General features: G+C 48.5%; 6 protein-coding genes across 6 annotated transcripts; 3 read left to right on the top strand and 3 right to left on the bottom strand.

The window, feature by feature from the left end:
• The first annotated feature begins 1,322 nt into the window (after window positions 1-1,322).
• On the top strand, window positions 1,323-4,051 carry DEU56DRAFT_838167 (kinase-like domain-containing protein). Its single transcript, XM_041354877.1, has 2 exons — window positions 1,323-2,676; window positions 2,726-4,051. The coding sequence occupies exons 1-2, from the start codon at window positions 1,497-1,499 to the stop codon at window positions 3,715-3,717; spliced, it is 2,172 nt and encodes a 723-aa protein (XP_041202164.1). The 5' UTR covers window positions 1,323-1,496; the 3' UTR covers window positions 3,718-4,051.
• DEU56DRAFT_838162 (uncharacterized protein) lies at window positions 4,052-5,759 on the bottom strand. The gene is made up of 8 exons (XM_041354876.1): window positions 5,469-5,759; window positions 5,289-5,401; window positions 5,098-5,242; window positions 4,713-4,966; window positions 4,588-4,630; window positions 4,432-4,527; window positions 4,304-4,374; window positions 4,052-4,246 (listed from the first exon to the last, which is right to left on the bottom strand). The coding sequence occupies exons 1-8, from the start codon at window positions 5,632-5,634 to the stop codon at window positions 4,124-4,126; spliced, it is 1,011 nt and encodes a 336-aa protein (XP_041202163.1). The 5' UTR covers window positions 5,635-5,759; the 3' UTR covers window positions 4,052-4,123.
• Window positions 5,760-6,177: 418 nt separating this feature from the next.
• On the top strand, window positions 6,178-8,390 carry DEU56DRAFT_143539 (uncharacterized protein). Its single transcript, XM_041344754.1, has 17 exons — window positions 6,178-6,209; window positions 6,260-6,513; window positions 6,577-6,586; window positions 6,635-6,654; window positions 6,705-6,737; window positions 6,795-6,891; window positions 6,946-6,974; window positions 7,034-7,064; window positions 7,126-7,158; window positions 7,211-7,287; window positions 7,342-7,396; window positions 7,458-7,556; window positions 7,617-7,727; window positions 7,796-7,836; window positions 7,895-7,920; window positions 7,978-8,298; window positions 8,358-8,390. The coding sequence occupies exons 2-16, from the start codon at window positions 6,454-6,456 to the stop codon at window positions 8,111-8,113; spliced, it is 858 nt and encodes a 285-aa protein (XP_041202162.1). The 5' UTR covers window positions 6,178-6,209; window positions 6,260-6,453; the 3' UTR covers window positions 8,114-8,298; window positions 8,358-8,390.
• A 697-nt stretch (window positions 8,391-9,087) lies between these two features.
• Window positions 9,088-11,642, top strand: DEU56DRAFT_974882 (APC amino acid permease; the record flags this gene model as incomplete). The annotated part of the gene is made up of 14 exons (XM_041359562.1): window positions 9,088-9,202; window positions 9,272-9,310; window positions 9,368-9,416; window positions 9,471-9,594; window positions 9,648-9,749; window positions 9,813-9,849; window positions 9,897-10,212; window positions 10,265-10,447; window positions 10,500-10,542; window positions 10,603-10,672; window positions 10,722-10,886; window positions 10,935-11,149; window positions 11,209-11,519; window positions 11,576-11,642. The coding sequence occupies 13 exons, from the start codon at window positions 9,088-9,090 to the stop codon at window positions 11,392-11,394; spliced, it is 1,644 nt and encodes a 547-aa protein (XP_041202161.1). The 3' UTR covers window positions 11,395-11,519; window positions 11,576-11,642.
• An 876-nt stretch (window positions 11,643-12,518) lies between these two features.
• DEU56DRAFT_918863 (lectin 2b) lies at window positions 12,519-12,971 on the bottom strand (the record flags this gene model as incomplete). Its single annotated transcript, XM_041358184.1, has 1 exon — window positions 12,519-12,971. The coding sequence occupies one exon, from the start codon at window positions 12,969-12,971 to the stop codon at window positions 12,519-12,521; it is 453 nt and encodes a 150-aa protein (XP_041202160.1).
• Window positions 12,972-17,594: 4,623 nt separating this feature from the next.
• Window positions 17,595-19,529, bottom strand: DEU56DRAFT_838135 (NADP-dependent oxidoreductase domain-containing protein). The gene is made up of 12 exons (XM_041354875.1): window positions 19,171-19,529; window positions 19,069-19,112; window positions 18,971-19,021; window positions 18,850-18,921; window positions 18,701-18,801; window positions 18,524-18,652; window positions 18,459-18,473; window positions 18,308-18,401; window positions 18,163-18,249; window positions 18,037-18,108; window positions 17,926-17,980; window positions 17,595-17,868 (listed from the first exon to the last, which is right to left on the bottom strand). Exons 1-12 carry the CDS (start codon window positions 19,451-19,453, stop codon window positions 17,744-17,746), a joined length of 1,128 nt encoding a protein of 375 aa, XP_041202159.1. The 5' UTR covers window positions 19,454-19,529; the 3' UTR covers window positions 17,595-17,743.
• Between the last annotated feature and the right edge of the window lie 416 nt (window positions 19,530-19,945).

The following is a 19,945-nucleotide window of genomic DNA, read 5'->3' as shown; positions in this document are numbered from 1 at the left end:
ATCCATCTTCGCTCGGTTGAGTATGGGCGGGGCGATCTCTGTATACGGAAGTTGCCAAGCCAATGTGCGACGGATCTTAACAATATTCGTGCTTGAACAGAAAAAATATTAATTAAATATCGATGTTTTATATTCGCGATGCCCGGGCTTGCCGAAGGCCATTCCAACTAGCCGGAGCGAGTCTAAACTCACGAACCTTTTCTGTGTGTTGAGCACAGCTCAGTGGCGGTGTATGGATCACTGGCAGTGATTTCAAAGAGTGGAGAACGTTCTTGAATGTCGCAGAACGATGTTTGGGAAGTTGCCTGTCCTGGCTGTGCGATACTGCGGATAACACCACGAATTTCAGATTGGATGACACGTGAAATACCGAGGATATCGAATTACACATCTGGACGAAATGAAGTCAATGAACGACTTGTTTAGGTTTGAATGGACTCACGATGAGCGGGCGATTTTGAACGAACATGGGTGCCAACAGTCAATTGGATAGTTAATTATTGTGCGGGTGATCGATACGAGGGCCGTCATCATTCGTGATTAATAACTGTTAGGGTGTGTGATGCGAGGGCCGTCAGAGCTCGAGGCGGGGAGTCTCGTATGGAACTAGAGTGACACGGTGAGCAACGTTCGTTCAGAGGGATGATGATGCAAGTAGGGCAGCGCTGCTGACAAGTGGACTTCTCTCTCCAATAGTGAGATCGTCTCTGGTTACATGAGGGTGGGCGAGCCCACGGGTGTCCACGGGAGTGGTACGGGTCATTCGGATTGCCACTAGTGGTATATATCGTGGCAGGCTGGGAGGGGGCGTAATGCATTAAATTATAGTGACAGCAGGGAATGGTTGATCACGCAAGGGATACGTTGTTGTCGGAATGAGGATGGCAAGTCTTGTATGCTGACTTGGAAAGTGTGATCCATGAGAAAGGGGACCCAGGACTGTCGATTTGAAATCTAGTGAAGAACCCCAAATGTTTGCCAACTCAACTGAGGCACTGGCGAGGAGGCTCACTGATGGGTATGTGGAATGTGGCGCTTATCTTGTAGGGCCTCGACCTACTACTATCTGTTCAGCGTTATCTGACCTACGACGCACTTACCATGCTGACCGCTGGAAGTAATGAGCTCGAAGCTTGGTAAGTCGCTTTGCAATAATTTAGGTAGCCACAAATAGCCGCCGCCTAAAAGCCGCGCTGCCAATATCCAAAACCGGTTCGGAACCGGGACGACGTTTGCATACCGATCCGAATAAATAAAGAAATAGAGTCCCACGCCAGGAAATTGGCTGATTACGCTGAGAAGCCGTTTATTTAAATTCTTGTGCCTCTTAATTCTTCCCTTGTCGCCGCCTTCCCCTCGCAGGCTAACAGACATCCCCACACACACAACTTGATCTCCTTCAACCTACCTTTGTGCCACTAGATTTCATTGTCATTATTCTTCAATCCAACCTCTCTATCGTCCATTCATTCATCAATTTCTTCATTACTTGTTCAATGACCTCTGGTCAATCTCTTTTTCCTCCAACAAAGACGGCGTCGCTTTCTCGCTCCTCGAGAGCTGCATCCCGTCATGAAAGCCTACCTCTAGCTCCTTGGGGCTGGTCACAATCTCTGAAAGCACCAGACGAACACCAGACAGCATCATCATCCATGACATCTTCCGGAACGGATCTAGACCAGGACATCCCGCTTACAGACAATAACGAGCACCTACCCCCCTCAGAAACCGATGGTGTCTCCATGTCACCAGCTATGATGTTCCTATCTGCGTTTAGCCCCTCCGCTCCAAATCCACCATCACCGGATGCAGAAGGCGAAATTATTCATGGCTATGTCCTCGGACCAATTATTGGTTATGGGGGGTTTTCTGCAATCAGACGTGCCTCATCCCCTTCCGGTGGCGTCGTTGCTGTCAAAATTGTCCGTCGCTCTGATTTGGAGAAACAAACAAACCCCTCTTTAGCTAGAAGGCGTCTCAATCATGAGGCCCAGGTGTGGGCTTCCTTATGTCACGAGCATACCTTGCCTCTCTTTTTTGCCGAACACACTCCCTTCGCCGACTTCTTCTTCTCTCTACTATGTCCCGCTGGATCCCTGTATGATATTCTCCTAAGGGACGGTCGTCCCGCTCTGCCTCACGATGATGCAGGCATGATGTTTCGGCAAATTGTACGAGGCGTACGTTACCTGCACGAAGTCGCAGGTTATGTACACAGGGATATCAAGCTCGAGAATGTTCTTGTAGACGAGATGGGTATCTGTAGAATTTGCGATTTCGGCATGACTCGCAAAATCGGCGAAGTCGACGATGACGAGCCCCTTCGCGATGCTGAGGACAACTCTGCCATCCACCGTCACCGTTCCTCTCTTAAATCTGCAAAATCTAGCTTGTCTGCCCACCTCTCAATTCTACGCCACCATGGTCCTAGGCGTCATCGCATATCAACCCCTGTCGGCGAAAACCCTCCACCTGTTCATCCATCCCATGTTTTCCAGGAAGGCTCTCTACCCTACGCTTCTCCTGAGCTTCTTCAACCGAAAGCTACACGGTTCAACGGTGCTAATCCAGCTCAGGATATCTGGGCTCTGGGTGTTCTGCTTTATGCACTTCTGACCGGCCGTCTCCCCTTTTCCGACTCATTTGAGCCACGACTTCAGATGAAAATCCTGCACGGTAAGGATATAGTACTTTGATCTCCGTTTGCTAATACAATTCTTTACAGGTGTCTATGATATGCCTTCTGGTATCAGTCGTGGAGCTGAGCTTGTTCTCAAAGGCTGTTTAGAGCGTAGCGTCCGCACCAGATGGACGATCGCGATGGTTGATGAGATGGCTTGGGGTGTTGGACTTGACGACGACGACACATCTCCTGAAGCAGAGGATAAATTTGATTTCGTAGATTATTCCGGCCGCCGATCTCCATCATCATCCCAGTCGCGCTCGCGCTCTTGTGCATGGCGTGATAACAACCCAAACCCAGCTCATGCAGAAGAAGCGCCTACAAGGCGGTCCAAGCGTTCCCTTTCCCGTGCCTCTGCCTCAACTGCGAGCTCGCTCTCAACACGATGTACGAGTCGCAGTATTTCCCGTCCACCGGTCGTTCGTTACCCAATGTCTCCCACATATGATGAGCTCAGTCATTCAGTGGTGAGCGCCTCGACGTCTCTCTCTGTGCCGCCTCTTGACATTGGCGGCCCTGCTCTTCTTGCCTCGCCAGGGCCATCGCTTGAGCGTGGCCGGAGACCGAAGAAGGCAGGATTTCTACCCTCGAATCGGTGCACACCATCATTAGCGACGTCTTCCCGACCATCAGAATACGCTCCAGACCCAGGAGATCTTGACGCCGACGTAGACATGTTGGGCGACACCGCTCGATGGGCGTCTACTCTAGGCGTCAACGCTGTAGCAGAAACTACTGTTCACCGCAGTGGCACCACTTCTGCGATCGAGCGTTTGAAAGCCATACAGGAAGCACAGCCGCCTCAAAAGAACAAAAGGGCTGAGAGCACACCTCCAGCGTCGGGTGCCTGGCCACGGAGAACGCGGCTTCGGATCAAGGAAGACTCTTCTTCCTACCGCGCAGCAGAAGTTCATGGAGTGGGCGGATTCCTTAGAGACCCAAGCGCCACTCCCATACCCATCACGCCCAAAGGTGGTGCTCGAAGCCGGAGCGTTGGGCATGACACCAATCACGCCTACCGCCGCCCTCACTAGCTGTATCACCACCCCTATTTATCCCCTCAAATTGCAATTTTCGTTCTGGGGACATCGGATTTGTGAGTTGCTGATTGAACCATTGTTATTTAACTTGCTTTTGTCTCATCATTGTATTTTGTATCAATCCCGAGGACTTTCGGTACATACGACCCTTTTGTCTTTTGTTTTTTCTCTCGTGATGTTCTTGATTCTGGAACGTTTTGTTTTGTTGGTTACGTTTGGTGTTTGATGTTTGGGATACCCTTGATAGCAAAACTTATATTACGCATGCCTTACTTACTTACCAGATTGTACTACTTGTCACATCGTCAATGGAATCTCGAGCGCCTCATTCACCATAACTGTTTGTGGGATCTATGCGTGAGATAAGACGAGCAGCAAGATAAAGTATAATGGCTAAGCGCTAAGTAGTTAGTTCCATCGCGTGACCGCTTGCTGTAACTACCACGTCGTCCGCTGCTACTTTCTGTGCCTTACGCACAGCAGCCTTGGCCTGAAGTGCCTCTACGTCGTCTTGCAGTTTAGCCTAAAGAGGAACTTAGTCGGACCCAGTACTACATAGTGACGAGCTTTCGGGACACACCATTTTAGCGTCTAATTCTGCTTTGTCAAACCCCTCGTATATTCTTTTTGATGGTAAAGGTTTTTTGCTGTCTAATGAGTTGATGTCCCTGAGAATGATCCGACGGAGGAGATAGCAATCGTCCTTACCAAAAGCTGCCTGCCTGAAGACTTCTTCCATTAACTCGTGGTTTCTCCGATATCTCGTTATTGCTAGCGTCCGTGTTGATAACAATTCGGATTCATCTGCACAAATGATCAACACCACAAACGTTTGAATGAGGTAAACAAAATTGTTAATCAAACCTGCGGACTCGTCATCATCCATTCGTGGAGGACCAGGCCGTTGCTGAGCCACCACCACCGAACCAACCGGACATATACATCAGGCAACGTTTCCCTCAAACCAAAGACAGAGGGACACGACTCACCCCTACATTCCCATTCCCATCTCTTGTCCGTTCCCGTTCCCTCCTCCTCTCCATAGCCTCCATATTACTATTCTGCTGCGCTATCATTGCCTGCGGGTTCATGCCTCCTTGGGGCATACCCCCTTGATGCGGGCCTGCGGCGTGTGGGAAGGCTTTTTGACCCGCCCTATCACCCATGACATATATAGGAGGGTCGGTGATTTGGCGTAGTGGGTAGTGCCTGATGGGGTTGTTTAAGAGCGATGGCACGATCTCTGGGGTGCGGGAGGTGTAGTTGTGAAATCACACATAGACGTATCGGAGAACGCGCGATAGTCATAGGGTAGCAGTGAGAAGACGTGAATATGATATACGGATATATGGTAGTGGTGGTGGTGGGACTCACGGATCGGAGGCACGCGGGAGTAGTGGATGAGCACTAGTTGGGGGTGGCCACCTTTGTGGAGGCGGTAGCGCCTGCGCATACGCCATGCGGTTGTGTCTTGGGAGTTGGGTATGAAGCCGTATTTTACTTCTGCGACTTCGAGTTCCTGGGGAGGGGTTATGTTGGTTGATAGTGGAGGGAGAGACGCGTACCCGTGCACCACGTTGGACGGGCATTGTGTATCGATTCTCTTGGTCTTGCCATCGGATGCCGTCGTTCAGAGGTTGAGCGGGATTTGGCATGAACAAGAGGTATATTTGACCTTCTGCATACGTCGTAGGAGAAGTTAAGTGTGAGTGAGCGATTAAGGTCTTCGGAACTGTGAATCATACCTTGTGGCTTGTCGATAAAAGTCCAGTTGTAGGGTAGGGTTTGAGAGGTTTGGATGGCGCGGAATAGCATGTTTGCTGCGTTTTCAAGGGAGACATTTGGATGGAGACCAAAGTCTTCGGGGTATTTGAGTACGGGAGCTTCTTGTTGCATTTGTTGGAAGGACATTTTGGGTTTTTGGTTTGATGGTACTTGACTGTTTCTGGCTTGCCGAGGCGTTGTTTGGTTTCAAAGCTGCTGCCAAACAAACACGTCACGTGTGGCTGAACCGATCATCTTTTTTTCGGAACGTGCCAACTTCCAAGTGACTTCCTTGAACGTTCGCAACGGTGTCCCTATTATCCGAGTCCGAAAAGGTATGAACAAACTCACGACTCCGACTACTTCCGTGCTAAGTTCTAACCAACTTCAGGCAGTCAACTTAGTCTGAAGAATGTCCGTAATATCTGCGGCCGCCGTCTTGACCGCCATGGATTTAAATAGATAAGAAGGTATATGTAACATAATATCAATGAACGTCCCTACGATGTAACGACGTGCGCAAAACACGTTCATTGCCCTGTCGAACGGAGTTTTCGGCTGACGATGCGGCAGTGCGTACTGTCTGAACTGCCTCTTCCATCTTATAACACGAGCCTACTTGACAGCTCAGCGTCATTAATGGCTATTGTCGCACGGAATAGCCGTTGATTTAAAGAGGCTGAGGGTAACAATCACTCTCCCCGAAAACCAACGAGGGCAGAGTAAGTATCAGTACTGGGAGCAGTCGTCTCACGAATTAGAACTTTGAAAGCCCCTAGGTCCCTCCAAGGTGGCTGCTTCAGAAGCCTCACGAATCAGGATCAGTTCTTGAATGAGCGCAAGTTTCCGAATCAAACTTTGTATTGCCAAGGATTTGATACAACCAAATGATTACATAGCAGGCCCGTTCTTATAAGAGAGGTAGAAATTAACGCCCCCATCGTAAACCTTCTTATCTTGTAACGAATGCAAACAGACTATTCGGCTGACGACGTCGCGGCAGCGAGGAGTTTACAAGTTTTTGCGGTGAGTCTCTTTCTTGCCGATAGAGGGTGTGCGGGTACTAATAAGCAATTCATGTGCCATCAGTACATATATCGTGCGTACTGTCTAAACTCACGATCTTCCTTATCCTGACGCAGCTCAGTGTCGATAACGACATTATGGGTGGGCTTGTCCCGATGAATTCCCTTCCGCTGTTAAAGTCCCTTATCCAGACCTATGATTATGCTTGTTCGCTTCACGAAGAAGTAATGCACTTGTTCCATTACGCCTCGGTTGTGATGTTGATGATATTCCATTCAAAGTGGACATTCCTGCTTGTGTCGCATTGGACCAAGGTCAAATACCTTTATGTCGTTACGCGATATGTCCCCTTTCTCCTTCTCGCCACAAATCTATATCGTGCGTTCAGCTCCAGTACACATCGCCTGATGATGAATTAACATGTTGTTCTAGTGAGCTTTACCCCGAACGAAACCCCAGGTGTATGTGAACATGCGGTTGGAACTGACTGACATGAATAACACTTACCATGTTTCGCCAGACATGCCGGGTGTTGGACAATATTTGCTCAGGTACGCATGGTACATTCATGTATGCACGTCCCCGCCAAGGGCTACCCCTTTTCTCTCATAGGTCTCGGCATACTGTCAGCCGTTTGCTCCGAGGGTATCCCTCCTTTCTCTCCAAGATATGTTTGTGCCTGATCCGGTTCATCTAGGATTTTTCGTCCTCAGAACATATGCGCTCTGGAACAATAATAGAATCTTGCTCGCAGTCATGCTGTCCACCATTTTTGTGAGTCCCCCATCCACTCACCACAACCAAGCTAGTGGTAGACGCATAAGCCAGACTTTTGTCATAGCATCAATCGGCATTTCCTTTGCCACTACTGCCCCCGCACCATGTACGCGCTTTCACCTTTCCCCCGGTGTTCCACCACCATTCAAACATTCAAACCACTATAGTTGCGATTAGCACGATCCCGGGCATCACAGGCTGCTACCAGAGCTCGAGTAGTCTCCGGCTCTTCATACCGTTTCTTCTCCTGTCTGCGTTCGAACTGGGTGGGTGGCCAGGAGTATACATACATATGTATACACACACGCTGACAGTCGCTCTTCCAGGACTCTTGACCCTCACGCTCGTACGCGCCATACAGACCTGGCGAATAAACACAAGCCGTTTGTACATTGTCCTCCTGAAACATAACATGTTTTATTATACATGTGGCCTTTGTAAGTCAACACTTGCACACGCCAGACCCTTTTTCCGTGCTCATCTATGATCATTCTCTTTCCTGAAGTGTTTTCGGTAGCGAACATCTTCACATCACTACTCCTTCATGTGCGTAAATTTTCCAAATGCCTTTTATGATCGAGATTTTGATGTCCCGCACACCCAGTACGCATACCACGCCATATTACATGAGTATGCACCTCCACTACCTGCTGTGCATTCCTACTGAAAATGCATGCCCACGTACAGTTTCCAGTTCATCATCCTTGCGATCCTCGCCACGCGTATGCACCGCCATCTCTGGCAGAGGAAGCGGCGGACACATGGCTCTGATGCCCTCATGCATATTCCCATGTCCGACATGTCACCTGCAGATACGGCGTGATGCCTGACCCTGTGGCTTATTAGACGTTGTTCGTCGAGCGAGATGTATATTGTATGAGATGACGGGTGGGTTTGGTAGGGTTCTCGACGTGCTTATCTTATAGGATTACGTTTTCTGTCGCGGGGCGAGAGGGTCGTTTGGGTGGCCTTGAACTATTTAACATACATGGGTGTCGAGTTTCCACCGTGAGTGGCGGATTAGTGGATAACAATCAGGATTTTGACAAGATTTGAACGTGCTAAAGCCAGAATGTCTGACAGCGATGAGTATTATGCTGCACATTGACTCAAACACACCAAGCGCCATTTAGCGCTGTCGAAACAGGCGTGACATCCTGTCAAGCCTCCTAACCTGTCATTCGTCAGCGATATACTGATCATACTACAATGAGGAAATTGAAGGTGACACTGCGAATTACCTACTAGTATCACGCTCTCCTCTCACCAAACATGTAGCTCTGCATGGAGTCATCGAGAAAACTGTACGAACGCATCATTATATCCTCAAATAACTGAGTTCATAACCAAGTCGGAGAGCTTGTCTTCTTGATGGGTGTCACAACATTGGCTTCGTGCTTTGAACTTTTCTTGCTTTTCTCATTTTCATTCCTGATTCTTGAACACGATAAATTTTATTTCGGCACTGATCTTGCACACAGCTTGGCTATGACCATTGTGGTTCGGTGAACGGTCATCGAGATAGCGTCCAATCTGCTTGGAGTGAGACCTGACTACACATAATTAATATGTCTCAATTCCTCGCAATAAGCAGAATTCACACGGCTACAATGTCATGATTTACATAATGCCATATTCATATCTTTACAATGCACGGGACACATGGGAATACGTACTGCTTATGCGCACTACTACTAGGCCGGATAAGGCGTCGTCTGGTTGGATTTTTCCAAGTGATTAGTGAACTCTCTTGCAACGGAAATTTCTTCTTTGACTCGGATACTGCCCACTCACCTGATGGATGGCCCTTCAGAAACAGAGCCTCTCCTGCGACCGGCGCAGGACCAGCGAAAGGTGACCAACGACATTCCAGCGGAAGTGTATTCATCTGTGCAAGACGAGCCCAACCGTAGTAGGTGCTCGGTATTCACATAGATTGAACATCGTTTTACTTACATCTCCGTTTTCTTCTGTGATGCAGACGTGTTTGACGATGTGCCTGATGCAAAGAGGCAGATCGGTAGGCGTTGCCATCGCTTGTGTCACCGGGGTATCAAGCTGACCCACCGCGCTTCAGGACTCGCTAGCGCAGTGATGCTCATATTCAACAGAGTGATTGGGGCAGGGTTCGCTACAACAAAACCACACTTCGTGAGGGAGGGCTAATGTTTCATGTCCAGCGTTTTTGCAGCGCCTAGCGTTATCTTGCGGTCATCGGGGAGTGTAGGAATGACCTTCGTTATGTGGATACTTGGTGCACTCGTCGCATCCGCTGGTACCGCTGTTTATGTGGAATTTGGAACGGTCAGGGACTCGGGTCAGCTGCTGTTACCTCTCCTCATTTCGCCCTGCTCTAGGGACTGCCGAGAAGTGGTGGGGAGAAGACTTACATGGAATACATCTATCGCCGACCGAGGTTCATGATCACTTGCTTCTACGCGACATACGGACTACTTATAGTGAGTCCTTATTCGTCCCGCGAATGAATTGATCATCATCATCATAATATTCATATCCGTAAGAGTCGAATATCAGCAGGTAGCCTTGTTGTCGGAGAATGTAAGTTTTACTGCTTCCGTCAGATCACTCCTGACTGGTTCTCCTAGACACTTTGAATGCCCTCGCAATCCAGCCTACTATCGTTAACGTTCGAGTAGTCGCATTTCTGTGCTCGACATTCTGCCTCATCGCCCATGGTGCATTCTTGAACTCGGGGCTGAAAATACAGAATGCACTATGTTTATTCAAGTTCTTCGTGTTACTGACCATCGCTCTTTCTGGGCTCTTCAGCCTCGCTGGTGTCCCGGGATTCGTCGTACGCGATGGATATGATATTCCACACAATTTCACGTGGTCGTCTTTTTGGGAAGGAAGTGACATAGGCCTGAATGCATTCGTCATGGGAATGTACAATGTCATCTGGTGGGTTATATCTGGTCGTGCGCCCGCAAGCAAGGTGCTGACTTTTTCACAGGTCTTACGCTGGATATTCTAATGCCAATTATGTTTTATCTGAAGTGCGAGATCCCATCCGTACCATCAAGCGCGCTGCACCCCTTGCCATGCTCCTTGTCGCGGTCTCATATTTGTTTGTGAACGTCGCGTATTTTGCTGTTGTATCCAAGCAAGACATGTTGGAAGGTGGCACCATGGCGGCGTATGGTTCATTTATCCCAAAAATACACATTCACGCTGAGACACTCTTTCAGAGCTCTATTTTTCAGGAACCTCTTCGGTCCTGCTACAGAACGGGTAAGTAAAGTAATGACAATCCCTGCTAGTCGGTGTTTGTCTTATCTAGTGCAAGCCCAGATCCTGAGTGCTGCTATTGCACTGTCAGTTCTAGGAAACCTTATGAGCATGCTGTTCGCGCAAGGCAGAAGTCATTAAAATTCACCCGTACATGATCGTGTGTGCTGACTATCGCACAGTCGTCCAAGAGTTGGGTAGAGAGGGTGTTCTACCACTTTCATCTTTCTTCGCCAGCAACAAGCCTTTCAATGCGCCCCTTGCTGGGCTCTTCACTCATTGGCTCGTTACTATGATCACCATGGTTGCCGCTCCTCCTGGTGAAGCCTATCTCTTTATCGTAAACTGTACGTACCTCATGACTTGATCTTGCGTCCCATCTAATCACAATTTAGTCGCATCATACCCCTTGACGATGTTTAACATACTGATATCGGGTGGCCTCCTCCTTCTGTACACCCCTGCATTCAAATCCTACCATTGGCGCCCTCCGTTCCGAGCGTGGAAGTCCATCGTCGTGTTCTTTTTCTTATCCAACGTTTTTCTTGCTATTGTGCCCATGATCCCACCGTCTCCAGGATCCGACGTCTATGAACATCTCCCATATTGGGTACGTTGCCGATATCTCTTTTTGTGTGAGTAAAGCATAATCGACGGTTTGGCATACAGTCGCACATCGCCATGGCATTGTCAATCGGTTTACTTGGCATTATATATTGGTTTGTTTTCTTTAACTGGATACCCAGGAAGCGTGGATATCGTATTGTGCAGGAGACTGTCTTACAGGATGATGGGGTCTCGCGGAACGTCCTTCGGCGAATACCCAATGGATCTGGTGATGAAGGGTCTGCGTAAATGTAGATGCGCCGCAAGTACATCAGCTTCGAGACGCGATCGCACATGGTTATATATGTACGAGCATAGTTGTTTGGGTGCGCACTAGACGAACCGAGGAGTGTCCAATCACTATTCTACCGCTTGCCAGTCCAAAAACCATGCAATCGCCGCATATTCATGCTTATATATTTCCCTCTAGTGCCCGGCATCTTGTGCAGCGTTTGTGCAACTGGCCCCTTTTGTGTATTTCTATCGCTCGAGCTCTTGATCAAGATTTCTGGTGGGCTTATCGAAAGCGGACGATTACGTGCCTATGTAAAGGAGTATGTTGATGGTTGTCACTCATTTTTGATAATGTGCTGCACTCCTCTCACATATTTGCAGGTGCGGTGCAACATTGTTCACTGCATGCCGTATTCCCTCGTAGACCCCTCCTTGTCGCCTTTGGAGTGCCAGTACCCTGCGCGCTTGTAGCCAGGTAAACGAGGAGGTCATGGACTCGTGGACCCTCCTGCCTCCCAGGTTCAGCGCCGCTTCTATTGCGTGCTTCTACCTTTACCTCTCCACCTTCACCACACGCGACGACGTGACATCTATCTTTCGTCTACTATCAGCCCTTCCGATCAATAACATCATACAAATCCATGGCGTTCGACTTCGGTCACACTTCCACACCCTTTCTGACCGCGTTCTCACGAAGTGAGCTATATTTTTTGTTTCACTTCGAATTCGAGCAGGAATCGGATGACGTCGGTCCCGTGTCAAATCTAGCAAACAAATATATTTCAAGATACTTGAGCGGTGGGAGCTCTTGTGTCAACCTCTAGCAGCGATCCAGACTTGTTCATCGGAGACCAAGAATATCCAATTGTCCACCCCACAGAATACTCACGCAATTTTGCAGTTGCCTTGGATGTTACCGTCAACTGATTCGACAGAGCCAGCGATAACCATCCAGTGTCAACAGTATCGCCTTTAGTATGAACACGAACAACTTCAATCCGAGTGCTTCATACGTGATGGTTAGTCATGCATATCTGCCATCATATCGCTCTTGTTAACATCGTAATAGTACATTCCATTTACACGCACAAACCAACTTCCTACAACACCTTCGGTATGTGAGCGTATACACAAAATATTCAAGAAGTACTAATGGTGATATGGACGACGAGGGCGGTTCCTTCATCCTTGACGTACTTCAGAGCCACTTTAGTACCTTTCTTGCTCTTTACACTGATCTGATCCAGCTGCTTCCACAGCATCTCGTTCTTGGGGCTGGAAGCCACGTAATATTCGGGCAGGATCTTCAGGGATGTGTCTCCAGGTCCAAGGTCAGTGACGATGTCACACCACCTTTTGTAGTTGTGGACGCCTAGCGCCACGAAGAACTCTTCCCCAGTGCCACTTTTGAAGCGGAGTGAACCAGAAGTGCCACTACCGCCCATGGTGAGCGTCTCGATGGAGTCCTTGTTGGACCACGTCCCGCCACCATACAACCACACAGCTTTCTCTACGAGGACAAAGCCAGGCTCGCTGGTAGTAGTGTCGATGGTTCTGACTGCGATTGTGTAGGTCGCTGATTCTGACGCCATTGTTTCTGTATGAGGGCAATGTAAGACAACGCTGAGTAGCAGATTCAAGGTTGGTTGCTCGCTAACCTGGTTATAGAGATGAGTGAACTGAAGAAAAAACGTACATTTCAGGCCCTTATATACCTCGAGCTTTGTTTGGCGCAGTCGGGCAAGTCGCTCTGGGCCGTTTGTTTGACTGGAGTATGATGTCACCTCGTAGGCCAAACTACAGGGGTATGTATGGAATCTTTCAATTCAATGGATCCATAACGACATTACATCTCCGGGGCGTAACAGTGGGGCCAATATCCGCCCTGTTGCCCTAGATTGATTACGAGATCGCAGACGTTCTATACTAGACTTCAATAGTTTATCTATTGATAATTATGGTCAACGATCATCACGTACGATAGACCAATGATACTTCCGCAACGCTTAACTACGTCGGTGCGCCGCATTTTACATCGCTTTGCCGAGCAGTGAGTGCCACTTTTCCCGTTCACAGATTTGAGGGGGTCAATGTATGCTATTACCGGATCTTCTGAGCGTTGTGGCGTTCGGTTGAAGCCCACTTTATCACATCCAGCCTCTCTATAATGAGTCCTCTCAAATAGGAACCAGCATTAGTGATGTGCCAGGCCTGTCTTTAAGATAGGCCCTCATAGGCCCGGCTTTGGCCAGGCCTATGGTACTAGCGGCCTGATAGGGCTTTAGGACGCCCAGCTTGTGGAATGCCGCCGGTAATCGTTTTTTGCGCATGGTATAATTACTGATATAAACGTCTTCGCCAGTCGGACGAGTCGTCATTCACAGATGACCCCTGCATTCGATTACGTCGTTAGGTCCTCATACAGATCCGCTTTGATGAGACGGACCCAGCGAGGCGAATACCAAGCGTTCTGGAGTCTGGACCACAATGCTTCTGTACAATTTCCAATGTCCAACATCTCCATCAAGCGGTTGTCGGTTCACGAAGAATTTAGTATTTGAAATCTTTCTATCGCTAGTTCCGCTCGGATAAGCAGTTCAGCTCATTCGAGTCAATGTACCGTTCATCGATTGATGAAGACGCTGCCAGTGCAGTTTACCCAACCCCACATTCGTATCACTCGATTCACACCTCAGCTCAACTTCATCGATCTGTTTTAGTCTTAGACCAGTGTGATCTAATACACATATCAGTTATTACACACCGTGTCGCGAAGATCCGCCCGCTCGCTGATCTGGGGTGTGATCTCCTACTAGTACCCGTGCTATTCGTTTGCAAGCATTCCTAGACCGTGGAGCCACCACTTGACACGGAATTAATCCTACGTACTCTGCTTCCTCTTCTGGTCTATATAGGGGCCGCTGTCATCATGCGTCTCTCTTCGGTTTCCCAAAATTATTCTATTTTATGGACGATTGCACTTTCCTCGCATCATTTGTAATACATGATGCTCGCTGGCTACTGGAACTCATCCGTTCTTTCAGACCTGCCACAAAGCGCAAGTCCGCACATTTTCACCGTCGCAGCGTGCCAGGGATGGGTTGAATGTGTAGCATCAGTGTAGCGAAGGGAATATTGAGCGCAACTGACCCAGGGCAGTGTTCCAGAATCCACGGACCCGTGATACAGATCCATGGTGCGGTTGAAGGCTGGGATATGAACTTTGTCTCTGCTCTGCTCGCAAGAAAAACGGACACTAGCAATCTGCCAGGCGAGTGACTTGATCAAGGGCGTTCAATCATCACCCGTGTTATAAGGTGAAATAAACAAATTGTCTGTGAACTGCTTCGAGCCACTGGTGACCCGCAGGCTGTGGCGCGTACGTTCTGAAGCAGGCTGCAGTATAGAAGATAGAGATATAGGAAGTTACCGATATCATAGCGAATGATGTTCACGATAAGCTAACAACACAGGCGAAAGAATTGGACTAAAAGGTGGAATAGTTGCCTGTGTGCCGTGTCTCTGTGGATCTTCATGTCGGGCAGATATGCAGAAGACAAATTACCGCAAATAAGACAATCATGTGGGTTTGTCGATAATTATAAGATGTGATTGTGTGCCTGCTGGACCCATCATGGCGGTGGTGGCGTGGATGTAGAGATAGGCTACCTTGGCGTGCTGCAGGCGTCCTCGTTCAGGCCGCCGAGTAATATGCAATTCCTGGACAGTGGACACGCACTTTTGTCCTGTACTACAGTACCGCAGAAACTCATACGAGACTGAGGCCGCGATACTTTGTCATGAGCGCCGCTGCAGCTCCGGTATCTCATCGAAGTTGGGAGGATGACGCGTAACGGAGGACCAAGAACATCATAGAGGTCAGTGTAAGAACTGACATGGTGGCGAAACACATGAGCACTATTCATTATTGACGGGCGTCCTCAAGTTGCGTAGCATCAATCTAGAATATAAATAATCCAGAATATTTGAGAAATGCGTCACGTACATCCGAGTCCATTAACGGCTTTTCAGCCTGGAAGCGAGAGATTGTCATGGTATTCATCGAAGCGCCATGCCCATGAGAGTTACACTCATATCAGGCATGATTAGTAACTTGAAGTCTTCAAATCCTGCTGCTTTTAGTATGGCACAATGGACATGTCCCATACATACGCCACATTGCCTCGCAACCTGTGGCTAGCAGTTTTCCGTTAGCGGAAAAGGCTGCGCAGAATTCAGATCACATCCCTTTCGTGTCGGAGGGCTGGACCGACTGGGAGGTTTGCTTCGATATTCCATAAGCGCGCTATTCTGTCTGATGATCCACTCGCAATGAGGCGGCCATTCTGAAACAAGGAGTTGGCTAGGGCCCAGGACATCGTTTGTGGACGAGAACTGAGATTTGCCAAGTGGCGGTGTCGAATATCCTAATCGAGCCGTGTGACCTGGAGATAAGTTTCAGCGTCCGTGCCATGAATATCCAATCATCCTCCTAGCCCTAACCAAACGTTACCCATAAATTTTCTTATTTAGGACTCGCAGCCAGTCCTCAAGGCACGCCCATACGTGCGCTCAAGCACTCGCAAAACGACCAAGCATGTATACACTTCACTTTTCTTGTCGAACTCCAACTCGACGGTGAAACGAGACTGAAAACAGTATGATCGACTGCATGCCTTGTCAAGTGATCAAGTAATCGAAGTGGACAGTTTATCTGATTCGAATTTTTCTTTTGTAGCCGATACGCATTTAATTTATCACCGACCCGGGTCCCGTGAGGCTCTAGGCCGCTGCTTCCACTGAGACCAAATACTTCAACTCAATATCGCCCCTATCTATTTCTTAACCAGCAGCGTCCTACGTATTGTTCGATCAACAACAGTACAAATGCGAAAGCGGAAACATGACTCACCAGTGTGTCACTACGTGCAAATCGGCCTGCTCACTTGTTGGGATGAAAAACGCAGACTTTGCCCGAATTCTGATATTCAAAAGCGCAAAAGGTGAGCTACCAGGTGAAAACTGGATGCAAAGCAAACCGATCTTACCTTAGTCTGAGCGCAGGTCAACCCTTGATTGGTGCAGCAGTCACTGTTGGTCTTGCATTTCCCGCTCACGCTGCTACATGCATTGGCAGACATTATAGACGCCAATTCAACAACAACAACAGTAGTGAGGAAGGAGAAACGCATTGTTTGTGCGAGGTGGTATGATCTGCTGTGGTGTTGGAATGATCTCTTTGAGTTGGGTTGGACAGTAGGAAGGTGACTTGCTTTTATACTATCGCGAAAGATCATAACGCTTAGTGTTGTTGACAGGATTCAGTTTGGAAGAATGGTAATGCCTGGCGGATCACACTGCACAATGAGAATTTAGGCAGAACTTATCGCCTCTGGTCTTTTCCTTCACGTAAAGCTGAGTTAGTGACTTTGGCTGTAGCATGCACCTGCTCTACTCATTTATTGTTACTTCATTTGCTTGCAGAGCTGGAAAACAGAAGTGCGTCTCTGGGTCCTACTGTCGAGGTCGCCTGTGTGATGCTGCCTCTCCGTTTGCTATTCAGAATTTCGAGCTTAAGTGCTTCCCTTAGCCCATTATGGGGGCGGCTTGTAGGAATGTTGGTAATTTTGTTTATTGATCAGTTTGCACGACGAGCGTTTAGGCAGAATATATCCCCTCCATCCTGACTAGAAAAAACGAGCCAGCAACTCTTGGTATGAACCTCGTACCTGCTTCACTCATTTGCTTGTGAAAAAACAGATGTGCGTACCTGCTTTTCTCATTTTGCTTGTGAACAAAACAGAAGCACGCCCCTGGGTCCTGCTATCGAAGAGCTAGTGCCACACCGCTACCTTTGGTATACAGCACTTCAAGTTTGAGCGCTTTGTCTGCATTCTCTTGGACATTGGGGGGGGGGGGGGGGGGGGGCAATTTTCAGGTGTGTTGGGTTAGTAACTTGATCAGTTGAACCCGACCATCGAGACAGTCAGTCTCTCGGTGGACGATCTAACTTCAGTGGTATGTAATCACGCGCTTCTTCTCCTATCACAGCTTCAGGGACAAAGAAGCGATGTGGAAAAATGAAATCAGTGGGTTTTTTGGTGCATCGTATTTGTATTGTTGCGCAGTCCCTAGTCCATGGTCTCGGTAGTCAGAAGAAGGAAGTCTCTGAAGTTGGCTGTAGTTCTAACAGGTTTCACTCTGTAGTCTTCGCATTCCCTCGCACTATTTTCGCATTCCAGCAGTGCTAGTGGGTAGTGATAAACATTTCTGGAAGCTTATTGATTGGGCTATTGCCAAACAACTTGAAGTTAGAGGTATTACTACAACAGCACAAATTGCATTCTCCCAGCCCACGTATATTTCACTGCCCATCGAACACATCGAAAGGCAACTTCCAACCCATGCTCGGGTTGACTACCCTCTGCGGAGGGTGCGAAGCCGCCGCTTTCTCCAACATGTCAAAGTCTTCTTGTGGGATTTCAAATACTGGAAGGTGTGAGTGAATAACTATGCACTGCCTTACGAAAGTTTCAACTTTCCCACCTTCAAGGTTCTCTACGATGCGAGAAGGCGTTACGCTCTTTGGCAGGACGATCGTCTATCGAGGTTTGGAAAGGTGAGATACGACATAAAGATGCAGAAATTTCGACATACACCGCGCTGGACGCTCCATGAGATAATAACCTGAGCAGGGGTGATCCCAAGGTTGCATGCGATATCCTTTACCTGTGGGAGACTGTTTAGACGACGGAGTCCAATTCTCTTGACGCAAAATGGTACCTCAGGGACAGAGAGGGACTTTCCGACTTGCTGGTTGCTACCAAGGGGAGAGTACGCCTCGAGAAGAAGTCCGTTCTCCTTCGACCACTAAGAATTTCTTGTGAACTCGAGCACGGCTGTCTACATGCCTGAGCCGGAAACATACCTTCAATAATTCGGGTTGAGGGTTCCAAAAGCTAAGCTCGACTTGATTGACAGCTGGCTGGTACTTCAGCTTGTTCGCGGTCAAATTCTGGATCCTGAATTATAAACAAGGGGTTAAGCAGGATTGGCTTAACTATATAAATCATTAAAACCTTCTGATGTTGAAGCTACGCATGAAATGTGAGTACTAGTCCGACTTGACAAAGATGTAGCTCACTTGCTAATACCAATGTTCCTGATTTTACCCTTGTCGACAAGCTCTTCGAGCTTCTGCCAAGTAGGATATGGATCGGCAGTAAGATCCTCGTCCATTATATTATTGCCCTCCTTCTTGAATGCGATAGGCCTTTTTGGACATCAGCAAAATGCTCAAGTCGGTGAATAACCGCCGCACCAGTGGATCAAGTACAAGTCGAGATAGTCGGTGCCAAGCATGGAAAGTGATTGGTCCAGAACAGTCTCGATGTCCTCAGGTGCGTGGAAATTGTTCCAAAGCTGTTGCCAGTCAGTGTGAGGTCAGATTGATTGAACTGAAGGTACTACCTTTGACGTGAGCCAGAGCTCTTCACGAGGTACGGAACTTTGCTTAAGAGCTTGTCCGACTTCCTCTTCGTTCTGTCATTCCCGTAAGAATGGTTGGTCACGAGAAGGGAATTACACGCACACGATAAATCCAGGCTCCATCGATGTGTCTATACCCGGCCGTCAAAGCGGTCTGAAAGCGCGTGAGCTTAAGTACTTGAGCGAATGCGGAGTACATGCCTTTACAGCATTACCAACTTCGCCCTTGCTGGCCTGCCATACCCCTGTACGATCAAGAATGAGTTTAACACCAACTTGATTAGCAATTTACCAGCGCCATACCCAACGCAACTGATGGAATATTGTCACCAGATGGCAAAGTGTAGTGAGAAGGCAGTTTTGCCAACGTCGAAGAGTTGCGCTGTGGACCATGGCAAGTAGCCCAGAATCCCCTGGACCTCATCATACGGACACAAGGGAGGGTAGCGCACATAATTATGATGATAGCGACGACTCGGAGGAGAGGAAATCTCCTTTTGCGAGGGTCCTTGCGTTGCAAAGATTCCTGATCTCCACCATCCTTGTCGACAATGGGGAGCTGTTGATATCCCTGTGAGAACGACATGGTTTGACGGGAAGCACGGCTCAGGCATCAGGAGTTCACGCCTGATAAGCGGAACGGAAAGGCGGCCGCAGTGCGTCATGCATACCATTTTCGATCATTTTCTTCCTGCGGTTGTTTTGGTACAAGTTTGGCACTGCCTGCTGACAAATTGGCAGTGCTCTTCCTTTCCTACACTTGCGCGGCAGCAGAGCTTCTTCCATCATGAAGCACCCAGCGATTTAGTGGTTGCTTAGCGGTGCTTGATGAAACGATTCTTTGCCATCGATAGATTGCGATAGTCATTCAAAAAACCCCAAACGTGAAGTATCACACGATGGTGTAGTTGGCATGGGCCAGAGTGGAGGGTGTTTCCAAGGAAGACGGTGTGTTTTCTCTACCGCGGCGCGGCACGTCCATACACCTTCGAATCCAAGTTACAAAGCGGACCTCCTGCCAGAAAGTTTGCGTTGCCCGCCAGTGATGCTGAGTCACTCAGGTAGGCTTCTCAGACGT

Source organism: Suillus clintonianus (assembly GCF_016758775.1).
Source record: "Suillus clintonianus strain FC179 chromosome Unknown DEU56scaffold_146, whole genome shotgun sequence".
Lineage (NCBI taxonomy): Eukaryota > Fungi > Basidiomycota > Agaricomycetes > Boletales > Suillaceae > Suillus > Suillus clintonianus.
Note: the sequence above shows the minus strand (reverse complement) of the source record. Positions and strands in the feature narration are given on the sequence as shown.

Bases quoted from the DNA above. Each gene is read 5' to 3' on its own strand.
- DEU56DRAFT_143539 (XM_041344754.1), top strand. From the start codon at position 6,454: ATGCAAACAGACTATTCGGCTGACGACGTCGCGGCAGCGAGGAGTTTA. The intron at 7,159-7,210 runs GTATCCCTCCTT...CGGTTCATCTAG, and splicing joins GTCAGCCGTTTGCTCCGAGG to GATTTTTCGTCCTCAGAACA. The intron at 7,921-7,977 runs GTATGCACCTCC...GCCCACGTACAG, and splicing joins TACCACGCCATATTACATGA to TTTCCAGTTCATCATCCTTG.
- DEU56DRAFT_838167 (XM_041354877.1), top strand. From the start codon at position 1,497: ATGACCTCTGGTCAATCTCTTTTTCCTCCAACAAAGACGGCGTCGCTT. The intron at 2,677-2,725 runs GTAAGGATATAG...AATTCTTTACAG, and splicing joins TCAGATGAAAATCCTGCACG to GTGTCTATGATATGCCTTCT.
- DEU56DRAFT_838162 (XM_041354876.1), bottom strand. From the start codon at position 5,634: ATGTCCTTCCAACAAATGCAACAAGAAGCTCCCGTACTCAAATACCCC. The intron at 4,967-5,097 runs GTGAGTCCCACC...CCCGCACCCCAG, and splicing joins CTCCCGCGTGCCTCCGATCC to AGATCGTGCCATCGCTCTTA. The intron at 4,631-4,712 runs GTGAGTCGTGTC...GTGGTGGCTCAG, and splicing joins ATGGGAATGGGAATGTAGGG to CAACGGCCTGGTCCTCCACG.
- DEU56DRAFT_838135 (XM_041354875.1), bottom strand. From the start codon at position 19,453: ATGTCGTTCTCACAGGGATATCAACAGCTCCCCATTGTCGACAAGGAT. The intron at 19,113-19,170 runs GTATGGCGCTGG...TTGATCGTACAG, and splicing joins TATTCCATCAGTTGCGTTGG to GGGTATGGCAGGCCAGCAAG. The intron at 18,922-18,970 runs GTGCGTGTAATT...CGGGAATGACAG, and splicing joins ATGGAGCCTGGATTTATCGT to AACGAAGAGGAAGTCGGACA.